The following is a 24,921-nucleotide window of genomic DNA, read 5'->3' on the forward strand; positions in this document are numbered from 1 at the left end:
ACTAAAGTACTGGTGGTAAGGATATCCAAATCCTAATGTCATATCTTCCCTGGACAGGTGTCCCGGCGTGGAGAGACCCGCTCTTTCAATCGTCTAAAAAACATATTTCTCTTTACCGCCCAACGGTATTTCGTGGATGATATATGATACCTCTCTCTAGCCACGGTAGTTTCACTCAGTTCCCGTATCTCCGCATCCTTCTCACTATCATCTCCGCTGGCTAGGGGTTTACTGTTGTTTATACCTGACATACTGTATGCGCAAGTGGTTCATTTGCCATACTTATGGTTCCTCAAATGAAGCTTCGCAGCCACTGCTACCAAGTGGCGTCCGTCGTCCAATACACGTGCATTTACGTATTCTTTTTGGAAATGTTGACCTTGATTTACTTCGAATGTAGCAAGCAATGCCGCAGTAATCTAGTGATCCACGCGCTCACTGCAATGCCACTCACTGCGGAAACGAGATTTAGGTCTGGTATTGGATAAGACTCGGTGGCGAGTCAGCAGCGTCGTGTGGTGAAGTCCTGTATTACTTTCCAAAATCCAACGGTCGTAGTCAGTTGCCCAACAATGGAACCTTCAATCAGATACAGCGGTTCCAATATTAATTCATATTGCAGTGAACAGTTACCGGTGAGTATCTGACCTATGAGATTATCTCCACTGTTCGGTTGCACCAATCAATAGTTCCATAATCGCAAGGTTACCGTCGCTCCAAGTATGGTTGCTGCAGCCCCAACTTGAAATCCACTTTGATATTCACCGCCGGTACCCGCTTTTGCTCTCTGGAACCTGGAGGGTATAATACGATAACTTCAACGCTGTTGGCCCAACCAACTCTTGGTTAATGCCCAGCTCATGGATTCCCTCTTCACGCTTTACATCGTTGGTGGTATCTTCGCCGCTCTGGTAGTAGCATGTTCGTTCAGTTTTCTTCAGCGTCCAAGCGTAAGTTGTGCACGTCTTATTATATATCAGGCCTTGCTGAAGGTGTGCACTGTAACAAGCTCGGCCACATCCCGGTCGTAGGCCACTCAAGTTTATTAGCATCGTACTGGTTCGGAAAGGGACTTGAAGTTGACCATGATCGGTTTGTGCAAGAGGGATACGACAAAGTGGGGACTCTTTTAATGTCGGTATTCGCGACGTTGGTGCTGACTGCAATAACACAGTACAAGTCTGGAGTGTTTAAGGTCGCTAACTTGACTCATTGGATTGTCTGTTTGCGCCGCAACCACCTCGAGTATGTGGCAAGGGCTTCTGAGGATCTCCTTTCGGCTGGCCAGGCAGCAGAGAACGTAAGTAGATCCCATTTTTCGAAAGTTGGTTACAATTCAAGGCAGGTCAATGCAGTTGTTGAAAATAGATTATACGTTCGGCTTGAAGATCAGCGACGACTATCATGTATCCCTTGTTCAATCAACCCTTACTCGCAACCTTTCAGTTCTATATGGAGATTTAAGGGACGAGATTGTTGCTGCATGCAACGAATCCTTTAACGCAACGCACAACGGTTATTCACTGCACCATATCTAACTGCAAGTTGCTAACGGTCGTTCTATTACAGAATGGAAGACTATCTCAGTAGTACATGTCACTCTCCAGATTGCGAGTAGGGCAAGCAATCGGATATTTGTTGGCCCCCCTCTTTGTAAATCGCTGAGTTGATGCACTGTCTGTGTGTTTTATTAACTATTTATTTACAGGCCGTGACCCCGACTGGCTCGATTTGAATATAAATCTTCCTCATGCAATTGTGGAAGAAACAAGAATTTTGAGGTTCTTTCCTAGTTTTATGTTACCGTTAGTTTTCCTCCGTGCTCTTTCGGTATGCTTTACTTTACATCGAAGTTAATAGAATCGCAGCAAAGTTTTTCACCAATCTCTCCGGACGGACCAGTCGGGGGGTTGCTTTGCTTGGTCCGGTAATTAAGGAACGCCTGCATCATATGGAAGCAGAGGGCACCAATTGGTGTGATAAACCGGTGAGCTTCTGCATTCGTTATACCTTGCAATACTGCTAAGATCTGGTAGAATGATTTCTTGCAGTGGTGCTTGGATACTAAGCGGGAGACTTCGTTAACCTCACTGACCCAGCGTATGATTCTTATTAATTTTGGTGGCATTCACGTTCGTTCACTTATTTCTGGTTCTTCTTTATTGATCATTTCCATCACCACAGACAACCTCAAGCGTGCGTCCTTAAATTACCATCGGGACCGGCGCACTAACTTGACAGTGTGCCGTCTCCCCCAGGTTTTCTCCCAGGCGCTCTTAAATCTTGCAGCAAATCCTCGACATGCACAGGCACTCCGAGATGAGGTCGAAGTAGTTGTTAGCAAGCATGGGTGGACGAAAGAGGCTCTTTCGAAGATGCGAAAAGTCGACAGTTTTTTGAAGGAGACCCTACGTTTTGGGGGCATTTCACTTCGTGTGTATCCTTTCCCATCATTCCAACTGCTTAACTCAAACACAAATTGCCAGTGGGTCCTTTGCGACAAGCAATGAGTGACATAATGCTCAGTGATGGAGCCTTCATCCCTCGAGGGACCCTTTTAGCCTTCCCAGCGTACGCCATACATCACGATGGCGCAATGTATGAAAACTCAGATGTGTTTGAACCATTTCGATTCGCCGACATGCAACACGGAGAGTCTGAAGGTTCTGGGCATCAGATGGTCACTATATCTCCTGGTCTGTTGACATTTGGCTTGGGAAAACACGCATGGTGGGCACGAAATTTGACAGTTGAGACTCTCTTTCTCATGCATGTTACTCTGTAGCCCTGGTCGGTTTTTTGCGGCTACCGTGCTCAAAACTATGTTAGCCCATGTTGTCTTGTCGTATGATGTCAAGCGGGGAAGTGATGAATCTGTCCCAAGCACCCTGCGCGTGGGGGATGCTGTGGTGCCCAACCCGATGGCTAAGGTCATGATCCGGGTAAGGGTCAATTGAGTGCCATTTACCTGGGCGCAAAGATTGTTGGTTAGCTTGTTGTCATATGTATTGTTGTATTTCAGCTCGCTTTGGTGCTTCCCTCACTGTTTCCAAGCTTCGCCTTACACTCTGAATTTACTTTTCTCTGAGACTGTAGTACCAGGGTTTTAGAGATGTTCTATACTTCAAGTTTCGGTAGGATATGCGCAATGTTCTGTGCAGATAGCGATCGTTGTTAGATAGGTGGTTCATCGATGACTGCGTTAGGTTTTTTGTGAAGAACTAGGCGGCTGATCAGCCCTGTCAAGTGTCAGCACCCTTTCGGCGACGTGAAAACTCCAGTACTTCGTCTCAAGGCTGGCAACATGGAGGATAATGTCATTTCAGACAATGACAATAACTATGAAACGTACAACAGTCACCAATGACGAATGCGGGAAATTTCCTTGCAGGGGCTGTTTTGAATTCGATGCTGAAAACAGACGGTCAAGTAGTATATCCCAGACAAAATGGATTTGGAGGTTCCATGAGCCCGACTTGGGATTAGAGGCCTCTTCTTCGTCTGAAATAGACTTCTGCAAGGATGACATCGATGTTAATGAATCCGGCTGCGTTGGAATCAAGGGACTGATGCCTACTTTCAAAATCCGCCCGAATGAAGCGAGATTCCCGACAGAAAGGATGTCAGAGCCTTCGAACATGGGTGTCAGCGTACTCTCCCAATTATGATTTGGTGAGGCAAGTTGCGGCTTCAATGTCATTGCAACCTTTTTCCAGTGACCAAAACAACACCCTTCCAAGAAAAGATACTCGACAATTGTGACCATTGTCTTCACTTTCCACGGTATTTCGTTGCGTCAGTGGCCAACCCAACCGTTCACCACGCAGCCTCTCTCAACCACAACTTCATCTCCCTAATTTTGATTCACTGCTTCAGCATCTCTTTATAACTCTCTATTCCCGACGCTCGAGTATTGGATGAGACCGAACTAGAAAGCAGTGTCCGACGAACGAGGAGCCCTAACCGAACGACGGCTGTGATCCCAAACACTCGGGCGAAGAAAATATCGCATTCTTCTTGACTCGACGTCCAGCCTTGCTTTTTTTGCTGAATCATTTAAAGAGAGACGACTTGTGAGCACGTAACGGTGTTTATCCTCAAGAGAAGCTGTAATAGTAAGGATATTGTACCAAAACTCATCCACATAGACGGACGGTGACACACGTACCTCTGTCAAAGCGACGCCGATACCCGGTCTGAAGCTTCCTCTCGGGCTTGCAGGACCTCTTTCAAGCCTACGTATCGAGTAGGTCGCATCCAGGGAGTCGAGTAGGTCGAGCGCACTGCCGCCGCCTTCCTCGGTGGCTGAACGTTCCAGTGGAGGAACATGGTTTATCTGAAACTGTTCGAGTGCACTGATGAGCTAGACGGACGCGTTGATGTGCTCTTGTTTTGAAGCTGACAATGACAAGTCACAGAAAAGCGGTAGTGTCGCAACGTCGCGTTTCGTGTCCTATCTTTATTATACCAAAAACCCTTTGGGCGAATGCCATACCAGTCCAAAGACGTCCATGAAAAACTGCGTGTACAGACATTGCTGACGCCGTCCTACAGGTGTATGTGAGGGGATATGTGATCCTGTGCATTTGGACGGAGCCACATGCCGATTCATATGCTAAGTTCATGACTACTGGAAAGAAGAGCGGAATTCCTGCGAGAGATTTTAGTATCCATAAGAAACAATCCTGCATCTATATTACTACGTTAGAATAGCTTGCAAAGCACAATATTGCTGCTTGATCTTTCAGCACATGCTGGTTTGTGTCACGGTGTAGCGTTGACAGATTAATTACGTAAGTATGGCTGGAACGGTAGCCTTCCAGACCGGTCGGTTACCTCGGACCGGCGCCAGGACCCTGCGGGAACACAACCGACACGAGTGACAGTGCTATGGGCGCTTCCCCTTCGCCGGTGCGCTTAGCGTTGGCTAATCGTTGCTTTGCTTTCTTCCCAAGTTGAGTCTCTCTCGAGTGGCCGGTTCTTTTTTCATTCGCACAGACGACGAGCATTGTGGTGTGTACCAGCCGTCTCACCGTTACAGATCTCGAACATGAACATTTCTTAGCTTAGGCTTGCGTAGCCTACGTAGTGAACGATGCGCTTGATCATCGTAGATGCGTTCCTGGAGAGGGAGAGGCAAATCCAAAATGGAACAGTCGAAGCTCAACTGGAGGTGTTCGAGCAATATAGGGTCCCTCGCGTGGACTATTGCATATTATCCCATCGCTGGACAGATAGCGAAGTAACCTACGAAGAGATGAGGAGACTCACAAGAATGGATAATAGAGACGAAATACGAAGCCGGGCTGGTTATCGAAAGGTCCTGAGGAGCTGCGAACAAGCCAAACACGAGGGTTTTAGATTGCTGTGGGTCGATACGTGCTGTGTCGACTTGCTGAACAGCCCGGAGATGTCCGATGCCATAAATTCTATGTTCCAGTGGTACCGGAAGTCGAAGCAATGCTATGCTTACCTCCACGATGTTTCTGTCTTTCCCACCAGACCGAATAACGAGTTGTTTGGAAGGATTCAACGGGATGGCCGGAGTGGTTCTCGAGGGGCTGGACGCTTGCAGGAGTTGGTGGCCCCAGAGGATCTCCAGTTCTTCAACAAAGATTGGAAGTGCATCGGCGACAAGCGAAGTTTGGCACCCAAGCTGGCCGGAAATCACGAAGGTCCCCTTAGTGCGTTTTGAGGGACGGGACTATCTTCATACCGTCCTAGCGTCGCTCAAGTTATATCCTGGGCTGCTGACAGGAGTACTACACGTGTCGAGGACCGAGCATACTCACTGTTGGGTCTATTAGGTGTCAGTATGCCGACATTGTATGGGGAGGAGAAAGGGAGCATTTCTTCGCCTACAGCTAGAGATTATGCGGATCTCAAATGACCAGAGCATCTTTGCTTGGAAGGACAGCGCGACATGTGCAATGCTCGCTGGTCCAATGGTGTGTTAGCTGACGATCCCGAGCTGTTTCAGAGACTTGTCACGACTGTCATCAAGATGGAACCGAAGGAGTTTTACAAGGGGCTTTTACTTTTGTGGGAGTCAGATGCAAAAGAACTCGTCACCAGTCAAGATGATGATGGAATTCCTACGTTCACCGTCACCAATGGGGCGATCCAGATACGTCTTCCCCTTTTACCCTATTATGGCTGTCCGTCGGTCTTCCTGGCGGCATTGGCATGTCGTAGGGAAAGTGATTCACTACCGATGACTATTGGATTGGCAAGCTTCGGATCCAACTATTATAGGTACTCCGGTGCAACTGGACCTCTACCATTATTTCCCCAGTACCGGCAACTCTATCTTGCATATCGAGACGAAAGGCTTCAGGACATCACATTCAAGCCCGATGACAGGACGGCCCCATATTATGGTTTCACTCACCGTGATGTATTCCCGGGCGAGGTGTCACTCGTAGGGGATTCCCTCACGCTGTCAAACACTAGTCCTCTTGCGATAGTAAGCTATGCTAACAGCACCCTCAATGCTTCCTTCGCTATCGCTTTCGGCTGCTCCTTTGGCCAGGACTGGGTTCACGTCATATGCGACGAACAAGGGATTGATGTAGAGAAGGTGCATCGCAGAGTGTGGAATGCAGGCGCAGAATATGCCCGTGTCATGGCTGAAGTACGCTTTGGTAAAAGCGGCCGGCCTTACTATGTCAAACACGAGCCACTCCCTCGTACCATTTGGACTGTGCGAGTTATCTGTGGAGGATTGGAGGAATCGAGCGATCGCAGAGTCACAGTCGATGTTGTCCCACTCCCAGGAGGTTATTGGAAGACGCGCGGGTGGGAGCCTGTATATGTGAGTGCGTTTCCGCTCACGTTGCGAACGAGGCATGTAATTTGCTGCATCTAGGACATCGAAGATAATAGCCACATGCCCTGTCTCATGAAAAAGACATCTTGGATTGGTGGCCGCTTTGACAGCCATACACTACTGGTGGACTCGATGCCCAAGGTGTTCGACCTCGCTCATGCTCTGCAAGTGGTTAAGGTGAATTATAGCGCATATACTCTAGTTTCATGAGCCTAATGAATATAGTTGGGCGACTATGGCACTATCGCCTCCGACGCCAGTGGCATGGGCCACTTTGAATTACAAGGCAACATTTTCGATGACTTAAAGTCACACGCCCATGAGCTTGGCATAGATCCGGATGATCCAGGCCTCATGCCCGTGGTGCACACGGTTCATGGTCCTCACGAAGGCAGCGGGGACACGACAAGTGATGATGTGACGACCGAGCTCACCAGTTTTGACGGGGTAAATGCCGGGTTAACTCTGCGTCAGCCAAGAAGTCTCTCACTCCCGAACACTCAACCTATCCTTATATTACTGAAAGAGTTGTCCACTCGGATCAGGAACTACTCACTAGTGACGACGGTTGTGCAGTGTTCATCATGCTACCCCACCGACGGCTTCAAACTACGGATCAACTCAGCAGTGCCGCCGTACCCCAAATTCTGGCAGAATTGTAAGTTTTCTGTCAGCGTCCATTCGCTGATTCTTACTTCTTGGATCAGATACCGCATCGGATCTTTATAAAGTCTCCAATAGTCTGTATACCGTTACTCCCTTATATACTGTCTCCGATCCCTGGGTTTGGTATAGATGTGGGTTAGACGCAGAGGTGGCAGAAGAATACCGAAGAATCAGGTAGGTTTGTCATTCAGTCGTGCGGTTAATGTTACATCCTTCGGTATTTAGAGAACAGTTCGGCATCATACAAGGCCACCTGCCTCGTCATCAGGAGGATCCGAAGGAACCAGCATTCAAATTCTTGAAGGATCTGTTTGGTGTTGAGCATTTGGAATGTGTCGTAAGTACTTGTCTTGTCCAGACATCTACCTGCACGTGGGTTGAGAAACCACCAGGTCGGCGACATAACTTTCTTTGAGCGGCTCGCCTCATCTTTGAGTATGGGTAGTACAAGAATCTCAGAGGGTGGGATTGAGCTGTTAAGTCATGTCTGTCTTTGACATATATGGTTGTAGGGAACACGCCCGGTGCACCGAAGACCTGCGTCGAGCAACTAGTGATAATGCTACTTCGAGCGATGAAAGGGGTCACGCATGCGTTCCAGATGCGCCAGTCATCAAGGATGGTGGAGATGATGCATGTGACATGTCCAATCATGACAACGCTTGGTGTCGAGGTAAATGGCCGAGCTACTATCGTTAGAAATCCATGTTCTTATGCTTTTGAATAGTTCCTTGCAGATATCAGTACTGCATTCCTCGGAGCAAAGGACGTGCTTGACGACATCAAATCGTAAGTGGTTTGGGCTACTATTTGCCGATTGCGCAATTTGATGTGCCGCAGTACGGATGGGAAAAAAAGAAACAGTTGTGAAGCTAACGATTCCAGGTGAGCACGGATACTGAAAACACTGTCTGAGAAGAGCTATAAGTATGCATAGCGTCCAATCACTGGTGGACGAGGTGGTGGCTTTGCAAACGCAATATCATAAATCAATGGATGACGTTGAACGACTGGCTCTGGAACAAGATATCGTCGGCACGGTACGACGATGTTGGTGATGTTAATAGCATAGGTGACATTCTTTTACAGATCTTACTCGTTTGTCATTATGGAATATCTCTGGAGATCCAGCAAACAATCAGGCAGGAAAGCCCCCCTCCTCACTTCGTCCTTTCAATTGTACCTGATGCAAAGCAGGCTATAGATGGCATTTTGAGATATGAGACAACAGACATGTCGGCGAATTTGCCAGAAAGGAAAGAACGTGTCAATGTAAGTCTTTTCTTCGCCTGATAGACCATAAACCCCACTGAGCCCACATCGTCCGTACCAGTGTTTGCATTTCGTTGGAGAAATCTTCGAGGACGCATTTTCTGACGTACCGCCTGATAACCACTTTCATCTACGATGGTGTGTACGCCGTGAACGATTTAGTCTGAGGTCATTCTACAAAGCAATAACTTGTGTCCGTTTTCTAACCAGGCCCATGGGCAACGCCAAAGCAAGGATATCGATGCACAAGCTCTATCTTGCCACTCGTGTTGGATGGAAAGTCGGAGGGGCTGGTAGTATCCAATCTGATTGGCAAGGCTCCTCTGGATGATATGTGAATATTTCATGTACCAAGAACTTGATTTCACTGCGACCAGGAACTGTACGTAGCATTCATTAAAAATAGTAACGCCACGCAAGTATAGTATTTTCTAACATTACTATAATACTATCAAAGCATCGTACTGTTGCGTTGTTTCGTGATCGCCTTCCTAATTTAGCCGCCCGACCGAGTCCGGCCAAGATCTTGTACCAGCCTCATCCAGATACATTTTGTGTTTCGATGTTCCTGCTTTCGCATCTGCCAGGGCTCTGCGTTGCGGGCGGGGTCGCGTCAGTCTTCCATATTGATGGCAAAACACGAGGTCATAGCACATACCGCCGAAAATGAGCCTGGCTATCGTCTGGGACATCGACAAGAATATCTCGCAAGACTTTTGCAATTTTACGCACGTGCTGGCAAAGAGTCAAATTGGTTCAGTAACCGTATACAACTCTGTGCATATTGGAGATCGTCACTTACACGTGTGGCGGTTCCAGTGCGCTGCAAGCCTATCTTGTCCGTAGTTTTCGTGTCGTTACACAACAGGGATTCCACAACCTAGTGGGGATCAGATGGCATCAACGAGAATGGTATAATGTAAACTTTCCATTGCGGTCGCTTGCCTGACTTCAAAAGAGATTCCACGCTCGCACGTCAGTAAGATCTACCCATATACACTGTCGGTGAAAGTGATGGTGCGATTGCATTGGTACAAACTTTTCCCACAATATCTTCCTCCAGTGCTCGCCGTTCTCCGTCGTCGCTCGCTTTGCGATGTTCTTCTTCCAATTTGTTTATTTCTTGCACCATATTGCATATATAACGGGTACTTTGAAGGGTAAGACAGCAACTAACCTCGGTGACTGACCATGCTCACTTATCGTTCCATTTGTCATATTCGTCCCTTCGATGACTGAGGTAATATCGTAAACTGCAGGGCTCACGAAAGAGTACCAAGCACGCACAATGTATCCCACAAATTCATTTGTGTTCAGGAGGGCAGAAGTAATATCTTCGATAAACTACTCATCCGGGTAACTGGGTGTGCAGAGACTTGAAAGCTGATAAGAATACGTACCGCAAAACCAAGGGTGTTCACTATTGGATGTACTTTTCGAACCACCAAAGCCACTGATTCACTGACGAACAGCTGGCTTATGTAGTGTTCCCGGCGTCTTGTTGGCCCCCAGGGTACTTTCTGACACTACATAGTAAGTTCACATGTAAGGGACGTTCCATTAAACCCTTACCAGCTCCCGAAAATGATGCCAAGCGCTCAAAAAAAGTTATGTTGCCAACCTGGCATGCTTCAACTGAGCAAGCCGCCACGGTGGTCAAGGAGAACGATACATACAAGATCTTTGAGATGCCTGATGCCGAACACATCCATGAAAGGCTTGATCGCAACCTCCTTCCGATCGTTCGGGGATCTGTGACATATTGCATGGAAGGAATCCCTGAAATCCGCAAGGAAATATCATAATATATAGAACCGTAGATCAGCCTACCTTAACCTGTTAAATTCCGACCTCGTTGCTGTGTCCATGTTATGTGAACAACAAACTCGGAGATTGGCCGCAGTATGTAACAGGGCAACAGGGGTAACGGGATGTGGATTTGTCAAAGTCCATCCTGGCCTTCCTCCGCAACAGCCTGCACATTGAACGACGTCGATACTTACTTTGCAATTGCCTGACCTGCCCCGGGCGCCATAGACTACATTTACAGCCCAGATAGATTTTGGGAGATGGCCGTGCTTCGTGTAGTATGGCTCACCTTCCTTCCCAAAGTGTACCTCAGCCATGCGCTGAGCATAGGCAGCACCTGAGTTGCGCATTCGTTCGTCCACCTTCTTGGCGAAATGGTCTGCCGAGGGCACATTTTGTTGCTCGCATACAACATGCACCCACTCCTGGCCAAAGCAGTAGCCGAATGCAATTGCAAAGTAAACTTTGGCACTACTGTCTGCGTAAACAACAGTGGCAAGTGGATTGGTGGTCGATAGTGCTATGCAATATGAGTTGGGCAAAACCACGTCTGGTATCGGAGGGAAGATACCACAGCGAGAGAAACCAGAGACCGCGCTGTCATCTACCTCAAATGTAAAGTCGTGACGCGCGTCATCTCGACAAGCAAGGTAAAGTTGTTGGTACTCTGGAAGTGGCTGTGGCCTTCCAATTGCGCCGATGTATCTGTAGTAGTTGGATCCGAAGGAGGCCAGGTCAATGGTCATTGGCATCATGCTGTCCCCCTTGCGGCATGCCAATGCTGCTTGGAAGACCGAAGGACAGCCGTAATACGGCACAACTGGAAGCCACATCTGAATTCCCGCGTTAGCTATGGTGAACACATGGAGCCCTTGGTCGTCTGGTATGGCAACTGGCATGTCGGTTACTGCTGACAGCGACGAAGACCAAACCGAGAGCATCTTGCGATTGAATTCCTTCGGTTCTATCTCGACGACGTCATGGCAATCCTTAAAGAGACCCAGGTCGTCAGCGAGGACGCTGCTGGTACGCCGCGTCTTTCCCTCTGGATCCCAAGCGAAGATGGTCTGGTCGTTCGATGTGCGGATGACCTCAAGCTGTAAGCGTTGAAAAGCCTTCTTTCCCTCTCCGTATAACATAGGCATGTTGACGTCTAACAGACCCATCAATGAATATGCTCGGTCCTCGACGCGTGTCGTCCTCCTATCGGCAGCCCATGACATAACTTGGGCAACACTGGGACGGTATGAAGACAAACCATCCCTTAAGACGCTAGACGGGACTCTTGTGATCTCCTCTAATTTGAATGCCAAGGTTTGTTTGTCACCGATGCACTTCCAATCTTTGTTGAAGAATTGAAGGTCTTTCGGCGCGATCAACTCTTGCAGTGTCCAGCCCCGTGAGAACCACTCTGGCCAGCCATTGAACCCTTTGAACTTCTCGTCGTCACGTTTGGTCGGAAAGAAGATGGTATCGTGAAGGTAGGTATAACATCGCCCCGAGTTTTTGTACCAATGGTACATAGAATTGATTGTTTCGGACAGCTCCGAGCTGCTCTGCTTGTCGATACAGCACGTGTCGACCCACAGCCATTTAAAACCATCATTTTTCGTTTGCTCGCAGGTCCTAAGGATCTTGTGATAACCGTCCCGCCTTCGTATTTCGCGTCTATTGCCCATATTTGCGAGCTCCACCATCTCCTGGTAGCACACCTCGTTGCCCCAGCGGTGTGATAATATGCAGTAGTCTTTGTTCATGTCGTCACGTTCCACAAAAACTGTAAGGTTAGGTTTGCCCCATAACCAACTTTGAAATTGCTTCTCCCTCTCCAGGAACGCGTTCACGTCGATCAAACGCATCTTTACTGGGCAGCCGAGGCAAGTCTCAGCGAATAGTCAATAAGCTATAATGCAGCTAGTGCGCACCGCAGTGATGAAGCCCCTGGTTTAATGGAAAACTCGCTGTCTGAATGAGGGAGACACAAGTAACCAGTGGACGGAATGGCACAACTATGAGAGAAAGTAATGGCCTAGTAGAGAACTGTCCGCCCTCCCCGTACCATGTCGAGGACGTTCGCAAGACTAGGCGCTACATACCAAGTAAATATGTACATACAAAGTATACTTGGCACCAATTCTGGTCAGGTGCCGTTCCAATCTTCGCAAGCCTGTACATAACAAGTTCCTAGTGCCAAGATAGAGCTACTAAGCCTCGAACGCTCACAAAAACTGCGCTGAAATTGAAACCTGATGTCGTCAAAAGCTGGAGCAGCTCGAACAAAACACACCAGGTATCGAAATAGATGATATGTAGGTTTACCCTTCAATCTAGAGGCAACCCGTTCATCCAAGTAGCCGTCTTAACCGGTCTCGATACACGTTCGGTGAAAAGTTAATATTATCACTGTACACGCAACTCAGAAGTTGAACTAGAGGTCCCTCATTTGGTTTCATCCACTCTACCTGTCGACTGAGCTCACGAACGGGCCAGTATATATCGACCATGCATTATCAAAGATTGACGAAGTCGCGAGTAGCCAGGAAGGTATCGTCGCAGAGGAGGGCTTGATGCTACGAGGGTGCTTCTATTTCGATGGCTAGAAAGATTTGACTGACATTGTTTCAGCCCTCAACCTAGGTAGGTGGAGGCGCATATGGACACCCTTGGGCATTGGAATGCGGCTGTTGCGCTCAAATCCTCGGATGCAGACTCTTGGGATACTGTATACCTGACCTTTGTCTGCCGTGTCCTTACTGATGTGCGAGTTGTATGCTGGCTCGTTTGGTCGAAACAGGAGCCAAGAAATTTACATGGGTTGCCGATCTACTTTGGACAGCAGAGGTACGTCCGTTGTCGCCTGTGATTCTATCCTTGCTGACAAGTCACTTTTAGATGGGATATACTCTGTAGTTGACCCTGCTCCACTTTCCAGTCTATCCCTCCTTCATCAACTTACAACACTCTACATACCCCACTGCTTCAGCTTTTTACTGACACAAGTTAGTCCTTCACTTCTCTCGTTAAGCGGGCATTGCACAAATGCACATTTCATGCACTGTCTACCTATTCTGCTCTCGCATCTTCCAAGGTTCAGTGGGAAGCCCTCTTGGCACGAAGAGGTGATGAAAGGAAGGACGCCAACGAACCAAGGGGTGGAACAAATGCAATCAATGGTGTTTATTTTAAGAAGTTTTCGGCAGATTTGAAGTTGACCGCCACCGGATAAGGAAGGGGTGGAGAACTGGATGTGGGATTGGCAGAAAGTATCTCCACCTTGTCTTATGCTTCCGTATACTGAACGATTCCAAGATGATGACATCACCACCATAATCAACAGTGTCGCCATCGTTTCGCGGACATGACAGCAAGGTGCCATTGGTTGGTCTTCCTGTTGAACAATATATCCCATTTCCATACGAGCGTGCTTCTTTAAGTCATGCTTCCTCCCCATTTCTGGGATTCGTCTTCCACTCTGAAATTATTTTTCTCTGCGACCATTGTACCAGAGTTTCAGGGATGTTCTACACTTCATGTTTCAGGAGGATGTATGCAATGTAGGTACGTCTCCAAGAGCAGGGTTCCTAACAGTTTTTGCAGCTGTGCATTTGAAAGCTGGAGCTTCAAGGAAAGCATTCACACCAGAGATAATTGGTGCTGCTTAAGAAGTTGGTTGCATGCGTGCTTGGATGTCATCTGTGGCCATAGTATCGTAAACAAGTTAATAACTGCAATGGCCCTTTTCCTCTCCCCTCACAAGTATGAACAATAATATGCAGATCCTGCGAGGCCATGTGATCGATAGGCCAGCGCCCAGCAGTGTTAATCTGACAACAAACCCTAGCCATCAAATGGATAATCGTAGAATTTGTCATTGTCATCTACATACTTTCCCAACTATTCCACACTGGCAACTTCGCGAGCCTGAACAGTTGGCAAGGTTGTTGAGGATAGCGTTTCTGCTGCTCATACCGCAACATGACTTTTGTGCACTACCTCCGCTAGACTAGGCCTGGGAGATCTTGGATACTTGTCATGTTCAACCGAGAGATGTTCTGTTCGAAGCGGAGAACTACATCATGTGAGTGGCCAAGAAATCAAGTAAGGCACCTTCCTCCTCTGATGTCCATACCACAGGCAGCCACAAGGAGTTACAATCGCCGACTTCATTGAAGCCAAAGCAAGGTTCGATGTTGGGAAAGACGGAAACACGAAGCGGGAATGTGTCAAGATGACACCCACGAGCCTCTGAGCTGTCGCGCATTGACGGCCGACTGTAAATGTTTTCCAATAAAAATCCATTCTGGAAGACTAGTACGCGGTTAGTATAACTACAACTACAAGGCACGACGACAGGGATGACAGGCAAGCGACGCGACAATAAACTACAACCGCACAGAGGACCAGGTGAAAGTCGAACAGAAACAGGGGTCTCAAGAGGCTTGCTAGCTATTGGCGTCGATATGCTACTCTTCATCTCTCTCCAGGTCAACTGAGTCCATGGCCAGCCCGAGCACTCTGGACACGTTGGTGTCCATATCATCGGAAGAGAGGAAAGATGCAATATTCTCGAGTATCACATCACGATCTCTAATCTGATGTCCGAAATCCCTAATAATCCTGTGAACGACCTGCATCCGTTCCGATGCAGAGTAAACTGTGAAAGCAAGCCTAATTGCAGTGCGAGTAAGCTTCTTTCCCTTCATGTTGGTCGTCAATGCAAACAATATCTCCAGAACGTTTGTCAAATCCACAATATAAGCCACAAATTGGCGAGCAGCATATTGCCTGAAAAGGTGAGAGTCATTTGACATTTCTGAAGGCGGAACATCGCAAATTACTACGTACAGTCGCATGTATAATTTTATGAGGACTAATGGCAGGGTTAAAGGCAGCAGAGTAATAAAAGAGACGAGATTGCTTGTGCTACAGCGACTTTCATTGAATGTGTCACTCAAGAGCTTGCACGGCAGCACTTACCGGGCTAAATCAGCTGCTGCGTAAATGGTGTTTAGGATTGACTCTGGCGCTGCACTAACATTCCAAACCATTTTCGTCATGGATTCTCGAAATTCATTGCTGTACAAATACTGTAAGGGAGACGTCAGTTCATGGTAGTGATGCTGACCGGTAACGTTGCAGTGCTCACTCGAGAAGGATCACAGAAATTCCACACTGATACAATGTCAGTGTGTATGTCACGAAGACAGTCCGACAACCCGTCATTCCGGAGACTAGTACAGACAGCCAATACCCTCCGGCATCCTTTTCAGGGAGTGTGAGTTCTCTAATATATCGCTTCATGGCCAAGGACTGACTCTGATTTCCGATGCTGCACGTAACACAATTCAGAACATGACACAACTGCAACGAATGAGACTTACCGGACCGAAAACTTTGCCTTCAAGCTAGGCACCATTCTTTGTGCCATGGCGGCTGCCAGAAGTACCGGTGACAGTGTATTTAGCTGAGGCGTGAAGCTCTCAGATATTTTGTCATAAGTGAGGCTTATCAGTTCTTCATGCCCTTGCTCGTGAGCGGGTTGCGCTAATGGTATTCAGGATGAATATTAGAAAGGGTCTTAATGAACAACACCCACAACTGACTGCAACATATGAAATGTTCATGCCTCCCATGAAGTCCTGAATTGGCTGGATGCAATACCTTTGCAGGTATAGTTTTGCTTCTGCTTCAGAGTCCCCGTCATGACTTCTCTGCATATAACCTACTAGCCTGTCATATTTTGTGAATATGACTATCGTAGGGGCTGACGGCAGTCATTACACTGGAAACACAACAGGGGGATACTTGCTCACTGTTCCCGAGGACCGCCTTCGCATCGTCCAAGAATACTTCTGCTCCCTCTTCAAATATAGGTTCACCATTTTCCTGTAATGGGTACTTGGACACACAACCTATCACACCGGCCCGCTCACACAAACTTTTTAACGCAGCAGTTTCAGGGAAACTTACCAGACTGCATGAAGTTGGTCTTTAATATGTGACATCCTCTTCCTGTTCGCAATGAACGCCTTCACGGTATCATAGTCGTTACCTTCACGCAGTTCACAACTGTGCAAGATGAATCGCTCGTTCTGTGGAGAACTGAGTTCTTCCTCGATATCTCCTTGCCCCGGTTGATCACTTCTGAGGTACTATGCTGCTCTTCAACGACAGACAGGATGCCAATTTTTGATAACTCAACTGCAGCTTCCACACCAAAGATTCGACTGATCAAAGAAGATTTCCCAACACCAAACTGCAAAATATCGTTGCTGAAATCCACCTGGGTGACACATGAGTTTAAGTTACCTTTCCGATTATCAAAGCTCGAAAACTGTAGCACATAGGTGAGATAATCACATGTAAGTTCAAAGTTGGAATTCGACACTCACCAAGGACTCTGTCTGATATTTTCCTTGATGAATTCCTCAGTGGTTGTGTTTAGAATCCCTTGATTACGCGGGGTGGATATGGTTTGGAAGAGGACTCCTAGTGTTACAGATAAAACACCGAGCGTCAGGAGTACCTTGCCACCTTTCCTCTGAAATTCTGTGCATGTTTCAGAAGTAGTCGAAAACGTCATACAATGGGTACGGAAAAAGTACTTCTCCCCTGTAGCTTGGACAGGACCTGGCCAGAGCTAATAGTGAGGGTGTCGGAGGCTGTTTCAGATGAAAAACCAAAGCGCGACTTCTTTGGGTGCACTGAGAGAGAAAGATGCTCGGTTGCAAATAGCCTATCATATGTAAGTCAAGGACATGAGACACTGCGTTGACGAATGTGGTGCTGAAACGAAACTGACAGTGGTTCATGGAAAACTTGCGCAAAAGTACCCCTTCCTCGTCGGGGGATACAGTATCGAACGTCATTGAGGACGAGCTCGACAAATTCTATGTCTTCTGCATCCCGTATCCTGATGTCTGCTCATACATGTTTGGTGTAAATAGATTAGCCTTGTCGAGATCGTAACTGAAGGTCTCAAAAGCCGTACAGGACAGTCGCGGAGGCAAAACCATGGTAGCAGTTGGAGATAGCCTATGTGCGTCGCTTACGCATGGGTCCCGTGGTAGAACACGTGGACTTGTTGCCTTCCTGCTCCCCTCTCCAAACTCCGACCGGAATCCTAATTGAGAAGCTTGAGTTCTGTATCCTGACCCAATCTCTCTGGGAATAGAGTGTCAGATAAGTGCAAATTCACGGTCCAGAGTGTACGCACAAGTTTTGTAATCATGCACCCGTGTCATGATATCTTTGTTTTATAGGAAGATGCGATTGTTGAATGTGGAAGCCTTTCTCGACAGGGAAACGAATATCGGGCGAGCAACACCCGCAACTAAGGTGTTGGAAGAACGAGATGATGCGACCACAGCTTATGCGATATTGTCCCATCGCTGGGGGGATGAGGTGAACTACAATGAGATAAATGAACTGACGAGGACGGGCGAAGAAGAGAGAGAGAAAATTAGGGCACGTAATGGCTACAAGAAGATCCTCGGGAGTTGCAGACAGACCATGAAGGACGGCCTCCAATGGCTGTGGGTAGACACTTGCTGCATCGACAAGAGGAGCAGCTCAGAGCTATCTGAAGCCATCAATTCCATGTACCGGTGGTACGAGAACTCGGCCAAGTGCTATGCATACCTCCATGACGTCGACAGCCCCACTTTCGTTACTGAACCCGACCACAGGCAGTTTAACAACTCTAATGGTTGGCCAGAGTGGTTCTCACGCGGCTGGACACTCCAGGAGTTGATAGCACCAAGGGACGTTCAGTATTTTAACGAGCATTGGGTGCCCATAGGAAGCAAGCGTAACCTGGCGGATACTTTGGAGAAAATTACACGCATTCCACAGGCTGTTTTGATAAACGGTCTGGCTTCAGGTGTCCGCAGTGCGGCCCAAGTGATGTCATGGGCCGCAGACCGAAAGACAACCCGGGTGGAGGACCGGGCATATTCATTGATGGGATTATTTGGAGTGCATATGCCAATGTTGTACGGGGAAGGGAAGAGCGCCTTTCATCGTCTCCAGCTAGAAATCGTCCGGTCATCCAATGACCATAGCATCTTCGCATGGGACCCAAAAGGAAGGATTCGGCGATCTGGTAGCATTTTGGCCGATGACCCAAGCTACTTTCGCGATTGTAATGGCATTTGGAGCGTAAAACCAGATTGGTTCGTGCCACGGTTCAAGTCTCGCTTGCAAGATCATCTGCCAGCGGTTAGGCGTGTTATGCCTGCGAATCTAATTCAATCCGTTCTTTTGACGCTGCTTGGACAATCTCTTGTCAGAGAGCTGAGCACATTTTCTATCACCAACGGTGGCATACAAATATCATTGCCCCTTGCCCCTTATCCCAACTCTCCGTCCCTTTTTAGGGCCACACTGAGATGTAAAATGGATATAGCGGCACCTCTGATGACGATTGACTTGTTATCCGACTCCACCGTCTATTACAGGTTCTTCGGTGCAACGGGAGAACCCACGGTCTTTCCCCGCATCAAACAACTTTTTCTTTCTTGCGATCAAGATGAGTCACGCCACAGTCTCACACTTGACGATAGGACCGTTTCTTACTACGGGTTCACTCGCTGCGGCACCTTCCCGCGCAGTATTTCAGGAAACTCCGTAAAGCTGTCGCTTTCGAACGATTTAATCGTCATAATCTATGCTAACGACAACGCTAACGTTCGCTTTGCGGTCGGACTCGGCTACTACCTTAGAAATGCATGGGTCCATTCTGCCTATGACGAAACCCGGGTCCAAACTTGTACACCATGGGAAGATTATGCCAAGCAAGTATATGATTGGATGTGGACTAAGCAGGCAGATCTTGCCCGTAGTATGCCAGGCCGCGGTACTACTGCCGATACCAGTTCCGATAGTGTGAGCTTCATAAAGCACACCCGCCTTCCCCGATCAATCTGGGCCGTGAGGACCATGTGGGGAAATTGGCCCAGCGGCAATTGTACGGTCACTATTGATGTTGCGCACTGCGCTGGTTGTTGTAATGGTCCCCTTGAGTGGAAAACGTTGGTTGTTAGTATGTTTTCTGTCGTCCTGAAACAACATTTGATATGCATGTCACCACAGAATGATTGGGACGGCCTTGACACCCCGGGACCTATGCAAATGGCTGGTCCTCTCTCGCCGAAGTATGTGTTGTACCTGGATGGGACCTATGTGCAGTTTCTTAAGTCCACCTATATTGGAATTATGGTAAGTAGTAATATATCCCTGCAAATCGTTTCCGTAATTTACATGGTGCGAACAGCTGGGTGATTACGGCCGTTTCGATTCGACCTTCAAGCGTGACGGCAACATCTTTCAGGACCTTGAGTCACTGGCCGAAGTCCTCTGCGTTGATCCTACAGATCCGGCTTATCGCCCAGTGCAGCGTAGTGTTTCTGGTGGAAATGCTGCGACAAAAGAAGAGGACACGGTGATCGCACGAGCTTCTGGCGATAGTTCCTCTAGATTAATTCTACGTCAACCCATTGGCCTGTCGCTTCCAAACAATCAACCACTGGTGTCATTGCTGAAGGCCTTATCTACTCGCCTCACCAACAAATGTCTCGTGACGTCGGTCGTGCGTTGCGCAGTGCAACCCGGACAAACTGTTACACGTCTTTGCTACTTTTCGACACCTCAAGTTTGGCATGCGGTTGCACCCAACGAAGTGCGGCTGGCACGGTTCAAAGAAATTAGGTGTGACTTTTGCAGGTGTTATCGAAGGATGGTTGACTTCACGCTTCCATCGTAGGGAACAGTTTTACATCTTGCTGAACTGGGTACGTTTATCCACTAGTCATTTCGCACACTCCTAAATGTTACCAGCGTCAGCCTGCCACATCAGCAAGTTCTAGTCGGTCTCTGGTATGCATAACGCTCTGATTGCAGGACTATACTCACAAGCTGACAACCAGAGTGGTAAAATGATAAATGGGGCAATCAAATACTTCTCAGACTTATTTGGGATTGAGCATTTCAAAAACTATGTATGAGAATGTGCTCTCTGTGACCGCTAATGCTGAGATTATCCTGTCCTGAAAATTAGGTTGGAAAGACAACGTTTTTCAACAGACTCTCTAGCCTAGACGTAGGATCTCCCACCCATTCGCCCGAAGGTAAGTTTGATGTAGTTTTTACTCTCCGTACTCCATGATTTCAGAAGACATCCCGAATTCGTCAGGTTCTCAACCGGAATCATCAAACGATCCTTCCTCAATGGCCTCCGGACCATCTGTGGAAAGAGAAGAACCCGAGGTAGCGCAGAATTCCTCTATCAATGCCTTAGTGAGGACACTGCGTAGAAGGATGGACAGAGCAAGTACGAGGCATAGAAAACGAATGCAAGAAGTGAAGCGTGAGCTCGGCGCCATATCCCAGACGCTCGGAATTAGGGCATGTGCCTCTGCCGTTGATAAAAGCGAATGACGCTAATCTTGACGACCGTAGCTTCTCGAAGAAATATCGGCGGTCTACGCAGGAGCGCATGATATCCTCTACCCGTTGTGAGCATTCACCTGACCCCTACGCTACATTGCCATGTCCTCATGGATCTAGGCACGATAACTTGGATAGACGCTACTTCGAGTATGACACCTCCTAAACCACTTACCGAGTTTGTTGGTAGCCTTGACCCACAGACGGATGTCTCCGGACACGACGGTATTCAGAGTATGGTGCGAGAGATTAAGAGTCTCCAAGCAGTACTTGATGTTACGACGGATATCGGTGAAAGATGCGCCCTTGAAGAAGATATCACGGGAAAAGTGAGGTTTGGCCCACGTTTACTGGCTTCTGAACTTTATCTTGTTAGATCTTATGGACCTGTCATTGCGGACTTCGCTTTTCAGTAGGACATATACCGGCCAAGGCAAGCTAATGGAATTGGTCAGTCTGTGATCGTTTCTTGACCTTAATCAGGTGCTATACAGTATTCTGAAAGAGGACAAGGTGTACGACGTGATGAATCGCATCTCTGTAAGTGACTTTACATGCACATGAACCGATTGCACTGAATCATAGCATGTCAAGTTCTTGGAGGAGATCTCCAAAGTATTTAAAGACGCGCTAGCTGCACTACCAAGTGATGATCACACTCATTTGCGACGGTGAGGGTGGCGATTTAACTTGAGCATTGTGACCAACTGCTGAACATCCCAGTATCATGGCCGACGCAGAGGCAGGTACGTCAAAACATCAGCAGCTCTTCGACGCACGGACACAGGAACTGAGGATACCGGGAGCCATCCGCGAGGGATAAACCTCAAATTCAGCTTGGTACCTAGAACAAGGGTTAGTACTTTTCGCTGTATAACCCTCACATATTGGCCTTCCTGTACACCGAGGACGAGGGTAACCCACAGCAGTACATGGTATGACCGGGCACGTCCGCATTTTGTATGTACAGTATAAATGGGCATGGCGGTAGTACAGTAAATTCATAGTAAGCCATCCGCGACACGTGTACACTACCGAATCTATTTCTACTATCTCAGCCGCCCAGTCCATACGGGTGCCAGTTTATCAAATGTTCCAATCTAAGCAAGCCGCTGCATAACAGGTCCATACTTTTTCATACTCGGCGACGAAAGGTCTGTTATGGAGGACGATAGTGCCGAGATAGAGCTGGTAAGCCTCAAACGCTCTCAAAAACCGCGTTGAAATTGAGACCCAATGTCGCCAAAAGCTGGAGCAGAACCTGAACAAAACACACCAGATATCGAAACGGATGATATGTACGTTTGCCCTTCAATCCATAGGCCAACCTGTTCATCCAAATAGCCATCTTAACCGGTCTCGATACACGTTTGATGAAGTTGGAAAAGTCGATATTACCGTTGTACACTGCAACTCAGAAGTTGAACCAGAGGTCACTCAGTTAGTTTCACCTGCTTTACTTGTCGACTAAGCTCACGAATGGGCGAGTAGATATCGACCGTGCACTATCAAAGATCGACGAAGTCGCGAGTAGCCAGGAGGGTATCGCCGTAGAGGAGGGCTTGATACTACGAGGGTACTTATATTTCAACGACTAGAAGGATTCGACTGACATTGTTTCAGCCCTCAACCTGGGCAGGTGGAGGTGTATATGGACACCCTCGGGCGTTTGAATGCAGCTATTGCGTTTAAATCCTCGGATGCAGACTCTTGGGATACTGTATACTTGGCCCTCGTCCACTGTGTCCTTACTGACGTGCAAGTTGTTTGTAGGCTCGTTTAGTCGAAACAGGAGCCAAGAAACTTACCCAATTGTACACGAAACTCGTCGCAGAAGGATCATCCGGTTCTCCGCCTATCGCGGGACTTGATTTCACCCCAGTCATGTTTCCTCCCTCGCTACTGGCGTCCTTGAAACCCCTTGTCGCATTTCTGCGCACTTTGCCTGTGCCGTCCACGCATCCCTCACATCCGGCATCTCAGACTATTCTGGCAACTTTGAAGGAGGCACAGCGGGGATACGCTGATATGCGCGGGACTTGGAATCGTAAAGCTCTAGAAACCAATGCGAAGCGCGTCGTAGATCGCGCCGAGACCCTCGATGGTGTCGTGGCTGGCAAGGAATTTGGTGCATGGGTTGCCAATCTACTTCGGACAGCAGAGGTATGTCCATTCATGCCTGTTATTCCGCCCTCATTGACGAGTCACTTTTAGACAGAATATACTCTTGCTAGTTGACCTTGCTCCGCTTTCCAGCCCTTCCCTCCTCGCATCAACTTATGACACTCTACTTACCCCACTGCTTCAGCTTTTTACTGACACAAATTCGTCCTTCACTTCTCTTGTCAAGCGGTCATTGCACAAATACACGTTCCATGCACTCTCTACCTATTCTGCTCTTGCATCTTCCCAGGTTCAGTGGGAAGCCCTCCTGGCACGAAGAGGTGAAGGAAGGAAGGACGCCAATGAACTAAGGGATGGAACAAATGCAATAAGAGGTGTTTGTTTAAGAAGCTTTCCCGAGTTTTTGGCAGATTTGAAGTTGGCCGCCACCGGATCAGGAAAGGGCGGGGAATTGGGTGTAGGATTGGCAGATTTTGTTGTTTCGGTGAGTATTTCCACCCCGCACCTTACTCACCGGACGTTGAAAGTATCGTCTTAGGCAGTACAGTATTTGGACAAGCTGCCCGAAGTGGAGAGAGCTGTGGGTTCTGCTCTCCACGCGTTGGGCGACGGGAACTGGAAGATGGGTGATGGCAAGCAGGTCGGAAAAGGACAAAGAGCAACAGTTGGCGAAGTGAGCGAGACAGTTCTCATCCAACACTACGTCTGTACGTTTGCGCATTCCCTTACGCTTCCGTATGCTAAATGGTTCCGAGATGACGTCATTACCACTACCATCAGCAGTGTCACTGCCGTTTCGCGGACACAACGGCGAGGTGCCTTCGGTTCGGTCTTCTTGTTGAATAATATAACCTACTTCCACACGCGCGTACTTCTTAAGCCTGCGCACTCTGGACTCGCGGAGTATCTTTCAAAACCTACAACAGACGCACTGGCTTCTGCCTTCCGGACCGCCAAGGCTGGGTACTTCGAGGCCAATTACTCACCGCTGATGCAAGCACTAAGCGAGGACAGAGAGAAAGAAAAGGTGGGAAGCAGTGCATGGAAGGCTGCAACAAAGGAAAAGTTTACGAGGTTCTACGACCTCTTGGAAGAAGTGGGGGAAAGACATCGGATGGCGAAAGTTTTGGAAGAGGATGAAGAAGCGAGAAAGGCTGTTGGAGAAGAGGCGGTGAAGTTGGTAGTGCCAAGCTTGCAGCGGTTCACGCAAAAGCAGCGAGAAAAGGAGTTCAGCAAAAGTCAGTACCTCCCTACCCGCAAAACTGTAGACATGACAACTTTTTTTTTCTGACTCATCTCCATCACGAACAGATCCGCAGAAGTGTACGTGTCCTCTTCTCCCAATGGAGGTGTGCTCACATTCCTCCAGACATTAAGCTTTCGGCGGAAGAAGTGGAGAAGCAGATTCGCAGTTTCTACAAGTGATCTCTTGCGTATATTTGGTCATCTATTGCAACACAGCTTAAAGTGACATTTAACTAACTTGGCCTTCGAACAGACATGTATTACTAACTTTTCTTCCCTCTCCCAAATGCGTATTTTCCTGCATACCACAGTCATATGTCAACACTTTGTCAGGAAATCTCGTTCCCCGTGTCTGAGCAGTTAGCCTCCCAGTACCAGGTTCTTCGCCTAGTACAGAACCGTAAGCTTAGAATTATTAGCGGTCGAGCTTCCCACCACGTCGCTTTTTGCAAATGATCGTTTTCGGAATGTCTCTGTCACTGACTGTTGGGGAGTGGCATCCTAGCCAGCGAATCACGCACATTCCTTTT

The 24,921-nt window shown here is 48.0% G+C and overlaps 7 protein-coding genes across 7 annotated transcripts; 5 read left to right on the top strand and 2 right to left on the bottom strand.

The window, feature by feature from the left end:
- Window positions 1-567: 567 nt before the first annotated feature.
- Window positions 568-3,281, top strand: F5J12DRAFT_398520 (cytochrome P450). The gene is made up of 13 exons (XM_051739232.1): window positions 568-635; window positions 690-950; window positions 1,010-1,117; window positions 1,175-1,300; window positions 1,356-1,515; window positions 1,570-1,653; window positions 1,709-1,805; window positions 1,861-1,987; window positions 2,037-2,132; window positions 2,185-2,196; window positions 2,259-2,433; window positions 2,487-2,730; window positions 2,786-3,281. The coding sequence occupies exons 2-13, from the start codon at window positions 861-863 to the stop codon at window positions 2,955-2,957; spliced, it is 1,491 nt and encodes a 496-aa protein (XP_051603905.1). The 5' UTR covers window positions 568-635; window positions 690-860; the 3' UTR covers window positions 2,958-3,281.
- A 1,814-nt stretch (window positions 3,282-5,095) lies between these two features.
- F5J12DRAFT_780389 (uncharacterized protein) lies at window positions 5,096-9,098 on the top strand (the record flags this gene model as incomplete). The annotated part of the gene is made up of 15 exons (XM_051742459.1): window positions 5,096-5,684; window positions 5,895-6,466; window positions 6,533-6,814; window positions 6,869-7,006; window positions 7,055-7,487; window positions 7,537-7,669; window positions 7,721-7,832; window positions 7,854-7,887; window positions 8,008-8,168; window positions 8,223-8,284; window positions 8,336-8,380; window positions 8,433-8,535; window positions 8,585-8,767; window positions 8,829-8,905; window positions 8,978-9,098. The coding sequence occupies 15 exons, from the start codon at window positions 5,096-5,098 to the stop codon at window positions 9,096-9,098; spliced, it is 3,045 nt and encodes a 1,014-aa protein (XP_051603906.1).
- A 583-nt stretch (window positions 9,099-9,681) lies between these two features.
- Window positions 9,682-12,666, bottom strand: F5J12DRAFT_398585 (heterokaryon incompatibility protein-domain-containing protein). Its single transcript, XM_051739233.1, has 8 exons — window positions 12,502-12,666; window positions 10,598-12,440; window positions 10,444-10,546; window positions 10,340-10,388; window positions 10,055-10,283; window positions 9,967-10,002; window positions 9,807-9,918; window positions 9,682-9,753 (listed from the first exon to the last, which is right to left on the bottom strand). Exons 2-5 carry the CDS (start codon window positions 12,433-12,435, stop codon window positions 10,081-10,083), a joined length of 2,193 nt encoding a protein of 730 aa, XP_051603907.1. The 5' UTR covers window positions 12,436-12,440; window positions 12,502-12,666; the 3' UTR covers window positions 9,682-9,753; window positions 9,807-9,918; window positions 9,967-10,002; window positions 10,055-10,080.
- A 1,948-nt stretch (window positions 12,667-14,614) lies between these two features.
- On the bottom strand, window positions 14,615-17,641 carry F5J12DRAFT_961420 (uncharacterized protein). The gene is made up of 15 exons (XM_051749944.1): window positions 17,568-17,641; window positions 17,379-17,496; window positions 17,182-17,312; window positions 16,969-17,125; window positions 16,886-16,910; window positions 16,719-16,832; window positions 16,547-16,668; window positions 16,390-16,514; window positions 16,173-16,340; window positions 15,958-16,120; window positions 15,793-15,905; window positions 15,723-15,748; window positions 15,554-15,663; window positions 15,422-15,499; window positions 14,615-15,361 (listed from the first exon to the last, which is right to left on the bottom strand). Exons 1-15 carry the CDS (start codon window positions 17,590-17,592, stop codon window positions 15,040-15,042), a joined length of 1,797 nt encoding a protein of 598 aa, XP_051603908.1. The 5' UTR covers window positions 17,593-17,641; the 3' UTR covers window positions 14,615-15,039.
- A 37-nt stretch (window positions 17,642-17,678) lies between these two features.
- F5J12DRAFT_398865 (heterokaryon incompatibility protein-domain-containing protein) lies at window positions 17,679-20,819 on the top strand. The gene is made up of 8 exons (XM_051739234.1): window positions 17,679-17,784; window positions 17,839-19,615; window positions 19,670-19,795; window positions 19,851-20,367; window positions 20,414-20,452; window positions 20,503-20,574; window positions 20,634-20,703; window positions 20,769-20,819. The coding sequence occupies exons 2-4, from the start codon at window positions 17,843-17,845 to the stop codon at window positions 20,337-20,339; spliced, it is 2,388 nt and encodes a 795-aa protein (XP_051603909.1). The 5' UTR covers window positions 17,679-17,784; window positions 17,839-17,842; the 3' UTR covers window positions 20,340-20,367; window positions 20,414-20,452; window positions 20,503-20,574; window positions 20,634-20,703; window positions 20,769-20,819.
- Window positions 20,820-22,056, top strand: F5J12DRAFT_398866 (uncharacterized protein). The gene is made up of 6 exons (XM_051739235.1): window positions 20,820-20,980; window positions 21,035-21,351; window positions 21,399-21,455; window positions 21,506-21,562; window positions 21,617-21,693; window positions 21,746-22,056. The coding sequence occupies exons 2-6, from the start codon at window positions 21,133-21,135 to the stop codon at window positions 21,843-21,845; spliced, it is 510 nt and encodes a 169-aa protein (XP_051603910.1). The 5' UTR covers window positions 20,820-20,980; window positions 21,035-21,132; the 3' UTR covers window positions 21,846-22,056.
- Window positions 22,057-22,183: 127 nt separating this feature from the next.
- F5J12DRAFT_714498 (Cullin repeat-like-containing domain protein) lies at window positions 22,184-24,571 on the top strand (the record flags this gene model as incomplete). Its single annotated transcript, XM_051740896.1, has 10 exons — window positions 22,184-22,213; window positions 22,272-22,320; window positions 22,367-22,462; window positions 22,514-22,598; window positions 22,646-22,742; window positions 22,796-23,185; window positions 23,241-23,630; window positions 23,685-23,853; window positions 23,902-24,384; window positions 24,516-24,571. 10 exons carry the CDS (start codon window positions 22,184-22,186, stop codon window positions 24,569-24,571), a joined length of 1,845 nt encoding a protein of 614 aa, XP_051603911.1.
- Between the last annotated feature and the right edge of the window lie 350 nt (window positions 24,572-24,921).

The sequence above is a fragment of the Pisolithus orientalis genome (assembly GCF_024613125.1).
Source record: "Pisolithus orientalis strain OTSU chromosome Unknown F5J12scaffold_4, whole genome shotgun sequence".
NCBI classification, from domain to species: domain Eukaryota; kingdom Fungi; phylum Basidiomycota; class Agaricomycetes; order Boletales; family Pisolithaceae; genus Pisolithus; species Pisolithus orientalis.